The sequence below is a fragment of the Microchirus variegatus genome (genome assembly GCF_963457635.1).
Source record: "Microchirus variegatus genome assembly, chromosome: 20".
NCBI classification, from domain to species: domain Eukaryota; kingdom Metazoa; phylum Chordata; class Actinopteri; order Pleuronectiformes; family Soleidae; genus Microchirus; species Microchirus variegatus.
This window is the reverse complement of record NC_139821.1, coordinates 9999879-10013064: the sequence shown is the minus strand read 5'-3', so window position 1 is coordinate 10013064 and position 13186 is coordinate 9999879. Positions and strand designations below refer to the sequence as shown.

Below are 13186 nucleotides of genomic sequence, written 5' to 3'. Positions count from 1 at the left end.
AGCGGGGTATCAAATGGGATTCCTCTGCTCGTTATGTCAAATGCTTGCTCTCACTTCTCTCGTTTTCAGAAAGGGTCATTATTCTGTCCTATGCTCACGTGTGGGTGGTAACAGTCAGGGAAAATATGAATAATATATGTCACAGTGGTGCATTACACACACTTGAGCACATGCGTTCATGCAGACACATGTTTGAGACAAATTTCATCAGAATGAAATTTCATGCCAGACATCATTTCTAACCCAACTCTGTGGGGCATATTCGAATCAGTTTATTTTTTGTAAACAGAAATGATGTGAGCGTTTTTTTTGTTTGCTGCATCAAAAAAATGGGCTCTGTCAAGCAATACTATCAGACCTGACAAAGACGGTGTTTATGTGTATACAGATGCAGCACAGATGTGGGCCATCTTACAATGTTGCTGTTGCTTCGGTCTGTCTTGATGTAAAAATAATCACTTCCTTTGGGCGGCGAGGGAATGTCGCAGATCTAAATACCACTATAGTGAGAATATGCATTGTGTGAATGTATAGTTGAAAATATAAAGCCTAGAAGCACAACAGACTGTGACAATGGAGAAGATAAAGAAATGAACTGTCCTCCTGAACTGACAAATCACGACACTGAAACATGGCACATGGAAGTATTTCTGGTTCAACACCATAGATGGCAAAGTAACCTAAACATCTGCAGACAGCTGTTTGCTTAGCTGCTTAGCTCTGGTGGGAGCTAACAGCTAAGTAGCTAAGCAGTAAGGTTAACAGTGGAGTCAGTGACACACAAGCGTCTGTTCTCATGATTATTGTACCTCACAATACGATATCAACGATACCAATTACATTGCGATACCATGATTAAGTGATGATCAATATATTGCAAGACAATCATATATCGATACATCATGATATCTGTTTAAATGAAGAAAACAAAAAGTTGGTGAAAAGTTACAAGTGCAGGATTTCTCTATTTATTCACATCATAGAGAACAAAGTGCATAAAGTCTATATATATATAGAACGTGTATGGGGCATCTTAAGCCTTAATTTGTTAATTAAAATATCGATATTTGCTATGGCGTATCATTGGACGACGATATATCACTGTTTGACACATCCCTAGTCATGACCTCGGCAGAGGTGGTAGAAAGCCAGATGACTCACAGTCCAAAAACTTTGTTCTGCACCACAGCATGAGAAAAGATGTGGGTGACATAACTGACAATTATCGACAATTACATTTGTCAGCAACTCATTTTGTCGCTGATATTTGTCGACAACCTCAACGAACTGCACAGTTTTAAACGCAGGGTATGTGCACACATGTTGGTATACTGTAAAAGTGCATTGGCATTAGTTCATTAATTCATTAGGACATATACACACACATATATATACATGTTTTATTTTCAATCTTCAATTACTCTCTATCAACAAGGCACACCTTTCTAGACTCTTCTGTTCAGAGAGAGACTGCTTTCACACGCATATGCACCACAAGCCTGAACTTTTCTACATTACCCAGAGAAGCTGAATGTATGAACACACAGAATATGACATAAAACTGACTCGACTCTGCCTGCTCCAGATAACAGCCAAACACCAGCTGACACAGGCAAAACGCATGTACGATGTCACAGCGGCATGAATATGTTAATTGATGTATTAGTCTTCGACACCAGTTTCCAATCAAACCCTTACAAAAATATACAAGAACATTCCTTACAATTTCTACATGGGGGGGGGAAATGATTTTCAGTCCTTAACTATATTTTTCTGTTTGTCATTCACCGTGAGGTGACTGGATGTTATGCATATTTTGAATAAAAACACAGCTTTTAAGAGCTGAAAATCTGACACATCACATTCCCATCCTCATCATTCTCAAGTAAATGGTTTCTCTCTTGTTAGCTTATTCATGACACAGAAAAGCACTTTCAAGTCGAGAAGTGCTTCAGGAGCAACTCACACTCTCTTTGTGTGTGAGAGTGTGTGTGTGTGTGTGTGTGTGTGTGTGTGTGTCTTCCAAGTACTCCTCATGTTGTGGGTACCTAAATCGTTATGCAGTCGCATTATGGGGACTTGTCTTTGTTAAGGGGACAAAAAGCAAGTCCCCATTATGTAAATTATTAAATTTTAAGGTTTTGACATGTTGTATGATTAGGATGAGGTCATAGTCAGGGTGTGTGTGTATGTGTGTACCAGAAAACTAATAAAGGACATTTTATGAAAGTGAGGTCATGCTGGTTTTAAGGTTAGCGATAGAATTTTACGGTGCTTTCACACCTGCAGCATTTGGTGCGCACCAAGTGCTGTATCCTGAATTTCCACCGGGCGTGTCAGATCACATCAGGTTCCGGTGCCGATGGTCTTCGCGGTCTGTTTTGGTTCGTTTAGAATTATGCATATGCAAGAGCAAACCGTACCCATGTCTGTTTGCTACATTGTAACATTTTTCTGACTGATGCAGACCAAAGCAATCGAACCATAGGTGTGAGAGCGCTCTCAGGGTTAAGTTTTAGGGTTAGACAGTTGTGATGGGTAAGGTTATGGTTAAGTGCTAGAGAATGCATTGTGTCTATGAGTGTCCTCACTGTGATAGTGGTGATTGATCTAAGACACCAAGGGAAGCTCGGGTTCCTCTAAAATGCTAAATGTGCGCTAGACTTGTGCTACACTTCCAGGAAAGCTCAGTTTCCATGACAGTGGATGGACAAGTGGGCGGCTGCATGATGATTGGAGGAACTGTCTGAAAGGCGGAACCAGTTTTAGATTGACAGCGTTGCAGAAACATACATGACATTTTCGTTTGTACATATACACTGTTAATAGAAAACACTGTTATAGTATTTCAGTTTTGCATAATTATTGCGTTTCCTTGTTTGAGTTTGTTTTCAGAATTTATGTAAGACTATGTATTAATAACTGGGCCTGAAATGAGCTTCCCCTGTTTCAAAGACCAGCAACCGCCACCGAAATATGTACAGTGTGTTTGTGTGAGAGCAAAAAAGAGAGTGTGAGAGAGAGATGAAACACTGTGAATCCTTTAATCAAGACACATGGTCTTGCAATCAGTGTCTAGCAAGAGGTGGATAATTAAGTCTGGACCAGCTCACACACACGCATATACTTCACAAACCCAGAGAGTAATTCATACCGTGACACACACCTTACAGTGCGCACCAACAAACATCGAGTACATCGCGACAAAAAGAGAGTCATCACAGTCATAATGCTAACAAAAGAACGACTGACACTAAATACATGTCACACCAGAGGCAGGTAGGAAGATTTTACTTCCAATCAGGAGCATTTGTGTATGTGTGTGTTACGACATTCCTGAGACACTTTATGTATTTATGACTGTAGCCCACTGTCGTGAGCTGGACTTTGTCTCTGACCCTTAATCTACTAGAAATGAAGACTAGGAGATTTTGTTTAGAAGAGAAAAGCAAGACAGAGATACAGAGGTGGAAAAAAGGAGAAAAGTAATTGGCATAAGAAGAAAACCAGGGAGGAGTTAAAAGATATATCGACCCCCAAATTGCCTTACTAAATATTCAAAAGACTCGAACACCAGCAGCAGTTGTACAAGTGTTATCAGTAATAAAATGCAAATTCAAACACAGCAAAGTCATCAGAGCCCAGTGCTGTGACTCAGGCTAACACCAAATTGTATTTTTTAAGTTGTAAGTTTAAAAGAGTCCTCAAGGGATTTTTCCTAGAGGTGCAACAGAGGAGCCGAGCTTCCACCAAAATTAGGGTTAAACAGTGGTTTAAAGTGCACATTATTTTGACTCATTTTGTGCAAATAAAACAACAGCTTTCACAAGTTTAAGAAACAATTTACCAGTTTATGAGCTGAAACCAGCAACCAGGCAATGTAGCATAATAAAAAAATATTTGTTTTCAATATTGTTTCAAACAGTAACAAAATCCACATACCAGCACATCTCGTGCTAATTTTCTTCAAAGTCAAAAATGTCCACATAGCATTTCGATTTGCACATTATTTAGATAATGATAAAATAAATAACAATACCGCATGAAACGCGTGTGTCTTTGTTTATACAGTGCTGCAATGAAACAACATCTGGCAGAAAATGAGTGCTGAATTAAAACTTTAACAACAATTATGATTATTTACAATAAAAGATAACGTGTGCTCCTCTTCCGTGTGATAAAAGTATAAAAGAAACCAGTCCAAGAAGTCATGTGACATCAAATTCGCTGCCTGATCACAGAGACTGTGGTGGCCAATGTGCTTACTTGAAACGGATTACAGATGCACTTTTAATACACACACCCATTATAAAGGTATGCAGAACACTGCGTTTTGCCTTCTTTCTCTTTTGCTCTCTCACACACACGTACACACACACATGGATGCCCACTGGAGTTTGATTGAACAGTGTAATTACCTGTAATTAGCACTCCTTAAAATTGTTAAAGATCCCCCATGTCGTGTCAGGCTGCAGGTGTGTGTCTGACAGAGTATAACACACACATACACATACTCAGACACATAGACAGACACAGACACAACCTCACCAGGACTGTGACAGCTGTATTCTTAGTGCCTTTGTTTATAATTGTTGTTGACAACTTGTTTCTATTTCTGCATCAAATCATTCATGACTTCTTTAAAACAGCGGCATCCACAGATGGTTCGCAGGACACCTGTGGCATGTTTGCATTTGACAAAATCTTTCTTTCTTTCTTTTTTTATTATTATTATTAATATGCGTACAGTCGATAACGCCTCAGACATAAGACACTTCAGACAATCTTTATCAGCGTTAATAGTCATTACTTTCTTTATCATGTTATCTTCAGGTCTAATCACTAGAGCGGATGAAAGCACATTAATGTTTAATGAGAAATAAATAACACTCATGACTTAAGAACAACAGATTTCATATTAAACTGAGCAGCTGTAAATCCTGGGGGCTTTTCAATATGGCTGGTTTCCCACTAAAAGTTTGTCCATCTGCAATACATAATCAGCCTGCTGTTAATAAAAATATATAATACGGGTCCTCGCTGGATCAACCACAACAGCCATTGCGGGACGCTATTGCAAACGTACACTACCATTCAGGTATTTTGGGGGTCACTTAGAAATGTCCTTATTTTTGAATATAACATTAAATGAATCAGAAATACACTATATACATTGTTAACCTCTTCTTCCCTGACCCTCTTTTTGGAGTCCCTGCTCGAAAATGACATGCCAAAACTAAATAGAGTAAATCTCTGCAGTTACAAGCTCTATGTGAATTATCTTGATATCAAACTACAGATAACACTTGTGAGATTCCACCAGAGGTGTACGTTTCACTGTAGATGCCACTGTGTCAGAGTAAATGTACATGCAACACAGCATAAATGAAGGATTTTTTTCTCTCGCCTAAAAAAATATTGCATTTTAAAGCAAATATTACCTTTAAAATATGCAATAGGAGCTTAAAAACACATGGAGGTCATGTAACAACATGTGGACATGAGCTGTGCAAAGTCTAATGCTGCTGAAATGAAGCAGAGTGAAATTACAGAGGTTTTAGTAAAGAGATGTCTGGGCATCCTCACTTTTGGAACAGCTTGGCATCATCTGCTGGATTGTGAAGTGTAGTTCTTCATTAGAAGCGGTTTTGTTCCGGTGGAAATAACTTGTTATGATAAACAGCAAAGGTAAGGCAACATTTCTGCTTGTATTTCTTGAAAGTCAGTTGTTGTTTTGCTCTTATTTTGGGGCTGGATCCGTGAATCTTGGTCGTAGAGTGATAAAAATGGTACCGCTGGAATCTGTAGATTCTCCGCTGTCCAGCTGACACGTGTTTTTTTTGTTTACATAATCACGCTGACGCTCCGGTGCCGCTTTTCAATGTGTGCGCGGTGACGGTTTTTTTCCGCTCCTGCTGTTTGATCCATCAGTGTTTTACATAAGAATGGTTTATATGAGCTTTTAGCTGAGTTTCTGACCTTTCTGTGGGTATGCAGCATGTCTGTGTTTGTCAAAGTTAGACATGGTTTTATGACGCTTTTGTCGCTGCGTCTGACGCTGCCCCACGATCCGGGGCAACCGTGAAGAAAAGGTTAATGTGGTATACGACTATTCTAGCTGCAAACATCTGGTTGTAATGGAATATGCACATATGTGTATCGAGGCCCATGTCCAGCAACCAATTCATCCAGTGTTCTAATGGTACATTGTGTTTGCTAATTGCGTTAGAAGGCTATTGGATGTTTAGAAAACCCTTATGTAATTATGTTAGCACAGCTGAAATCAGTTTTGCTGATTCTTTGACGAAAGTAAAGTTTATTATTTTTAATAAAAAACATTTTTTCTAATCTTGTCAATGAATTGACTATATTTTCTATTCATTTTGCAACTCTTTTGGTGAATAAAAGCGTGAGGTTTAATGGAAAACAGTGATCCCAAACTTTTGAACGGTAGTGTATACCACAACCCTGAAAGCTTCATGTAAATTAAACAATGTCTGTTACTGACGGCATAATTCCTGTTGCAAGTAGGTGGCATGATGACTGGCTTTGCAGGTTCGGATGTGCCAACCAAATATGGTGAGTTTTCATGGTGAAAGAGTAAGATGATGATGACGCTAAATCAGGATGGATACAATAGGGCCCTTGAGTCTACACCAGTCAGTGCTTCCGCCCTAAAACTTTATGGTGGGTTTTATAAATTCTACATTAACGTCATCATGAGTCTGCGAGTGTGTGTGCATGTGGAGAGGAGGAATGGGATTCTAGAGTAGTGCTTTCAGGGAACGAATCATTGTTTTTGCACTTAGCTGTAGCTGTTTATGGTAAGTGTGTGCACACAGACGTGTGCGGGCTCTCTTGCTCTCCTGGAAACCTGCCACTACAATCAACACAACAATGGCAAATGTTGCTCATGTAGCTCTTTAGCAGATGTGGGTTTTTAATTGGCTCATGTTCACATCAGCAGTAATGTCAACACAACACCTGGGTGGATGTGCTAATTTCATCTTCTACATATTTATTTTGCCAACATGAAGTTTGGATGTGCACCACTCAAGCAGCTACTGCAGAGTGTGAAAGGTGAAAGATCTAAAAGTACAGCCACCAAAACAGTATCACTGCTCTCAATTTTACTTTTTTCTCTTGTGTGCTGCAAACTTGCTCTCTGCAACTTTGGCTGTTTGCAATGCTGAATATGACTCAGTGAAAACAGAAACGCAGACGCTTCTACTGTGGGCACCAGATATCTCAGTTGGAGAGCTGGCGCCCCATGGGCAATAGGGTCATTGCAGTGACCTGGGTTTGTCTTTCTCTCCTTAAACCAAAATTTTATGTTACATTTCTTGAGACAATAACCCAAGAGTCATATTTCCAAAATGACTTCACTGTCATATGTAATAAGAAAAAACTCTTGGGAAAGGTGTCAATCACCTCTTTAAAAACCCACTTATTGTCAATCAGAAACCAAAGCACACAAACTAAAACATGACAGTCAAAAGTCCAATTTTAGTCAGACTAAGACAATACTCTTAATGTCATGTAAACAAGTTAGTCCGACTAAAATCAAGCTTAGTCGGACTCCTTGACTCCTGCATGTATACTCTTAGCGGGACTTGGCATACTGCTAATGCACAGAAATATTCCTTCCCGTCTTTGACCTGGAAGCAGAAGCAGATGATGTATATTCTGCAGTACTGTTGCCGGAAAAGAACAAACAAAACAATGGCGTAGGCAAGAGCATAAGATATGGAGAAGACTTATGGACTGACGAACAGACAAGATTTATGCTTACAATCCATCTCACCGTTCATCTCAGTGCGCTGTGCTTTTCTGAGACATAAAGGTCATCAGGAAGCTGATTCAATATGCACACGCTTATAGAGAGATACAGCGCCACCTATGGAGGTGGAGTCAGACATACACGGCCAATAAACTGATTTTCTCTTCCCCATTTAGACTCAGCAAGTTGTCCGAAACTGTGCATGTAAAAATACTGACTGTAAAGTAATAATTAAGGCTGGGATCAAACAAGTGCATTCATGGAACATGACAAATATTTATAATGACACATCAGGCTCAAGCAATCCAAATTTGTTTAGTTCTGTGAAAATTTCCATTCCATAACCGGGCGAAATAAAATTAAATGCTGACAGGAAATGCATAAAACAAAAAGAAAAACTAAATTCTGTTAAAAATACTGAATTATGATGTGTCTTTGGAAGTGTGTGAGTGTGTGTGTGTGTGTGTGTGTGTGTGTGTGTGTGTGTGTGTGTGTGTGTGTGTGTGTGTGTGTGTGTGTGTGTGTGTGTGTGTGTGTGTGTGTGTGTGTGTGTGTGTGTGTGCAGATGAACTTGGTGTATGTGTAGATGTGAGTGACAAATGATCCTGTGTATCTGTCATTTATCAAAGTAATGGTTCTTATAAAGCACGCTCGCTTGCATATTAGCATATGTAAATTACAGAGAGGGAGAGAGAGAGGAGATGCAACATAGGTTTGTCCTAATCAGTGGAGTGGAATGACGATCCATTTCAGCCCAATTTAAAAGACTATATAATATCAAAACTATGACAGAACTTGCCCTCATGTGTTGCTGTAATAAATGTTATATAGAACTGAACTCGACATGAGCAGTCAGAATAGATTTATGTATGCTAGCAGGAATGAAAATGAATTAAAACTATACAGTTGACTGATTAATTATTGAGGTTATAAAGATGAGGATTCAGTGAAAATGATATAATGTAGTGAGTGTAGTCGGTGATCTAAATGCATTTAAAGCAGTTGACTCATATTATACCCTGTTTCTACAAGTTAACCTAGTTCCCTGGTGTCCTAATGAACATGTCTGTGACATGCTTTGGTCAAAATTACCGTCAGGATGAAGAACCACAGATGTTCAATCCCCCTGCCAAAACAGCCCTGTTCAGAACGCTCTGTTTAGTAGTATATCTTTTTTTTTTTTTTTTTAAGAAAAAAAAAATAGCCACAGAGGCTACTGGGAGCTAACAGCAGTTAGCATTTTGAAAAGTGATCATTTGCAGGCTCTAGCAGGCACATTGTCGTCATATATAAAATGTATCCACTGGAAAGTTAAATCCTCTGAGGCTGGAAGTTTGTGTAGAACTCTGTGCTGCACCGTGGAGCCAAGAATAGAACTTTTCGCAGACCTTGTAGACTTCCGGTTTTTGGATACCGTTTACGGTCAAAGCGGAGCTCCACGAGACAACAACTCTAGGAATTTAGCGCATTGTGACATTCCAGTGAGCGCGGAAGTAAACATCACATGTTTTATCTCCTGTACTTAAACTGAGGAGGACCACAAAAAACATGAGTGAGTCATCTTTTTTCACAATTTGCTGACTGATAGGACCTCCAGAGAGTCCCAAATATAAGCATTTAAATGATTAAAAGGTTGATTTTGCATAATATGGGACCTCTACCATGTTGCCTATAATGTTGTATAGATACATTTTAAATCACATTTAAGTCATTACATAAAGCATCTTCTCAGAAGTTGTGGTGCATCTGTTAACCTTAAACTTGAAAAAGCTTTATGTTGACAGGCTGACACTGACAGATGGCACAACAACAATCAAAAGATTTATGTAGGAGTGTACACTCACACCTCTGTGGACATACACGTGTACACAAACAGCGACAAGTATCCAAATGTCTACGTGCTGCTGTAGATGTGTATGTATATATAAGTAAGACATGCAGTATATATACAGTATATTCATCAGCAACAGGTACTATAGGTATGGACTATTTCTGGGTTTAGTTTCCCTAGAAACAGAAATCAGAGATGCACCCTTGATACTGCTCCAGTCACTCCAATTACCAAGCAGCAGGTATTCATTACCGAGTAAATGCAAACACATCTCACAGCTGGCTGCCTGACATCTTCCCAGCGTTTTCATCCACAGAACTGCAACTCACAGGATTTCATTGTTTTTTCACACAGCTGCTTAGCAAGTCCCGTTGTCAGTACCAGCCTCACAGGTGATTTACAAAGTGTCTAAGTGTCTGATGATTATTTTAAAAAGAAATACACAAACCAAACTTGTAGAGTAAATTTTCCACAAATGGTCCAAATGGTCCACAAAAACATAAAGTCTCACATATTAAAAAAAAAAATACAATATATCTGTGTGAGGACATTGTGTTTTGCCAAGGATTACATGAAAAAACGGTCTGGCATCAAAACAAGGACAAAATCTTAATCATTAACTTGTGTTTTATTTTAAGATTAGAAACACTACATGTACTTCTGGTTGATATTTAGTAGGGGGCGAGATTTTCGGAGGAGTATGCATTTTATTTATTTTGGCCCAGCATTTTATTTTATTTTCTTACAGCACAAGCTCAGCGAGTGAACTGAATTGTGCATTCAAAGTTAAAAAAAACACACATTATTTTCTACTTGGCCTGATTATAAGAATTTTTATAATTAGCAGGGAGAGCCGGGTGTAGAAGTTAAAGAATGAGCTCGATTTTAGTTGGGCTAATGTGTTTAGATGACATTAAGAAAACCAAATCATTGCCTTAATCGGACTTTTCACTTTTTTAAAAAACTTTTGAAGAGGTGATGGACGCCTTTCCCAAGATATTTATTCTTATTAGATAGTACAGTGAAGTGGATTGATTTTGGAAATATGACTCATGGGTTATCGACTCAAGCAAAATTTGCTTGTATGTAGCATTGAATTTCGGTCTAAGGAGGAAAAGACACCATTGAATCGTAATACTTGTAGAATCACAATAAAAATAAAGTTGGCACCCAAGTATTGTGATGTAATCAAATTGTATAAAAATCTGTTCCTTGGACTTTGGTTAAAGGATGTTCCTTAAGGGACATTTTCCCTCAGTGACCATTTTTCAGAACAAGACGGAACAAGCTTTGTGAAACAAATGCTGAAGCAAGCTCACATTAATTACTATTTACACACCGTTAAGTCCCAAATTAAATGTGTGGGTCCTCTTCTCTGTAAGATAAATATCCTAGACAGTAATTTACTTTCGTTTGCAGCGACACATCAATCAATATAGATGATCGTTGAAATACCGGCAGCGATGGATTATGTACTCACCCTAGAGCTTTTTCCAAGCGACTGCCCAAAGATCCAACCACCTCTCCGAGAGTGCAGTGGGCCTGGCCCAAAAAATCCTGTACAGTCAATGACAAAGAAGCGAGACAGTTTATAAAAATCGACTTTTTGCCAGACGAGGGATTACACACCAAATAAACACATGAAATTCAAACAATAAAACAAAAGAGACATAAAAATGCCCACAGCCACGATGCCAGAAAATTGACTTCCTCCCTGATCTCTGTGGAGTGCAGCCCTGCAGACCTAAACCCTTGTCAAACACCTCTGCATTCCCCATTGACAGATAATCCTGGCAAGCAGATTGAGCTTTGCTCTCTTCAGCCCTCACAACCTGGCCCAGTCTGCTCCCTTGCCACGTTCCCAGTAAATTAAACTGCCATCACATAAAAATAAAAATAAAAATATATATGATGACAGTAAGGCAGTAAGATGGAGAGAAGTTTATACAAAAAATGAAACATTGTTTATGAGTCTTGGAAACAATTGTCGCTGAGCAAAAACAGAATTGGTAATCTGTTTATCGCGAGCAAATTATAAGCCTTCAAAATGCAAAGTATGAAAAAGCGGCTAATATTTTGAGGCTATTACAGAAACGTGTTATCTTCATCCCTCTTTCACCAGGGGGCACACTGTTGGGAACATTCTTCATTATTATACTCCGTCTTTAATGTCTATTTTGAGCACCTCCAAGCAGCACTACCATAATGGATTCTTTTTGCTCTGCTGATTAGGCTCCTCTATTATTCTGTCTTTATATCCATCTATCTCATCCACTTCATGGCTGCCTGTCTAGCTTGTCCATCTCAACGCTGACGCACACATAGTGTCACAAGACTTTGCCCTAAACTGGATTGCTTTGACCATAGTGGGTGCTGAAATCACAGTAGAAATAGTTTTTTTTAAGTCATGATATTGGCCCCTTTTCTCTGATGAAGGGGCTGTGCCGTGAACTCACTTTATCTCCTAGCAACTGCGGCTGTTGCCAGCATGAGGTCCATTGGCTGTGTGCAACTAATGGCTAAATATATCACAGCATGGGCCAGATAAGAGTTGCTGTCAAAAATGTACCGGCGATGTTTGGATGTAGGTCCATTACGGTAATTTCTCCCCAACAAAGAAAACAAAAAAAAAACAGGTAACAGTGGCTGTGGTGGTTCTGTCTTCAAGCTAAAATTGTCAGTCACGTTATATGGTGTCATAGACTTTTTACGCTATAAAAAGGCTGTGATTTCTAAAGTGGGAGAGATGGATTTCCTTTGCTGCAGACCTTGACCTTGGTAAATAGCGAGAACTTGAACTGGAAAAGTAGAAAAAACATTATATGGGCACTTGAAACTGCAGGCCTTAACTTTTGGTGATTTTTGCTATTGGTGATGCTACTATTGTGCCTCTGTTTGGTCAATGTGAACAGAGACAATGCTTCCTGCTTCATTTGTGATCTGAAAAATGTGGGCTCTGTCAAGCAAAACTATCAGACCTGACCTGAGTATTTGTGTCTATGATTCGTGTAGGGATTGAAACAATTATCTCCAACCTGTTGATGTTTCCATTTGCAACCAGTGTCACATTGTGTCTGTGGACGTTGGGACAACAGGTTGGACAGGCCTGACAGGCTGGACAACAGTGTCAGTTTACTGGTCAGGCATTTGGTGGAGGGAGTTTAAATGGAAATATTGCTGTTTTGGAAATACTAAGCATCCAAGTGAGACCTGAAGCTTGTTGTGCTGCATATGATGTGTTGTTGTTTGTTGAGAATTTCTGATATGTCAACATTTGTTGAGATTTACAACTTCTGACTAATTAATGAAGAAAAAGAAATATGTTGTGTTGCCTTATAGTAAGTAAAAAAAAAAGCTAAATAACTATATTGTGACTGATAAATCAAAGTGTTATTATGTGGACAAAATGAATGAGACAGCTAAGTCTTATATTTATTTTTAGTGGCTCCTTAGGATTCAGGGCAATAATGGATACAATATTTAAGGTGCTGTATGCAAGTTTTTTCTATTGCTACATAGCGAACATTAGGATTACATCTGTTTATTCACTAACATATCTCAAATTCCTTTACACG

The 13186-nt window shown here is 38.9% G+C and overlaps 1 protein-coding gene across 1 annotated transcript in view; it reads right to left on the bottom strand.

The window, feature by feature from the left end:
* LOC310941608 (copine-8) overlaps positions 1-13186 on the bottom strand; it is a gene marked incomplete at both ends in the record, with an annotated part of 94046 nt that overhangs the window by 38029 nt on the left and 42831 nt on the right. The window contains one exon of the mRNA XM_083906794.1: positions 11092-11168. Within this exon, the coding sequence (XP_083762920.1) occupies positions 11092-11168 (77 nt within the window). The remainder of the gene's footprint in view (positions 1-11091; positions 11169-13186) is intronic.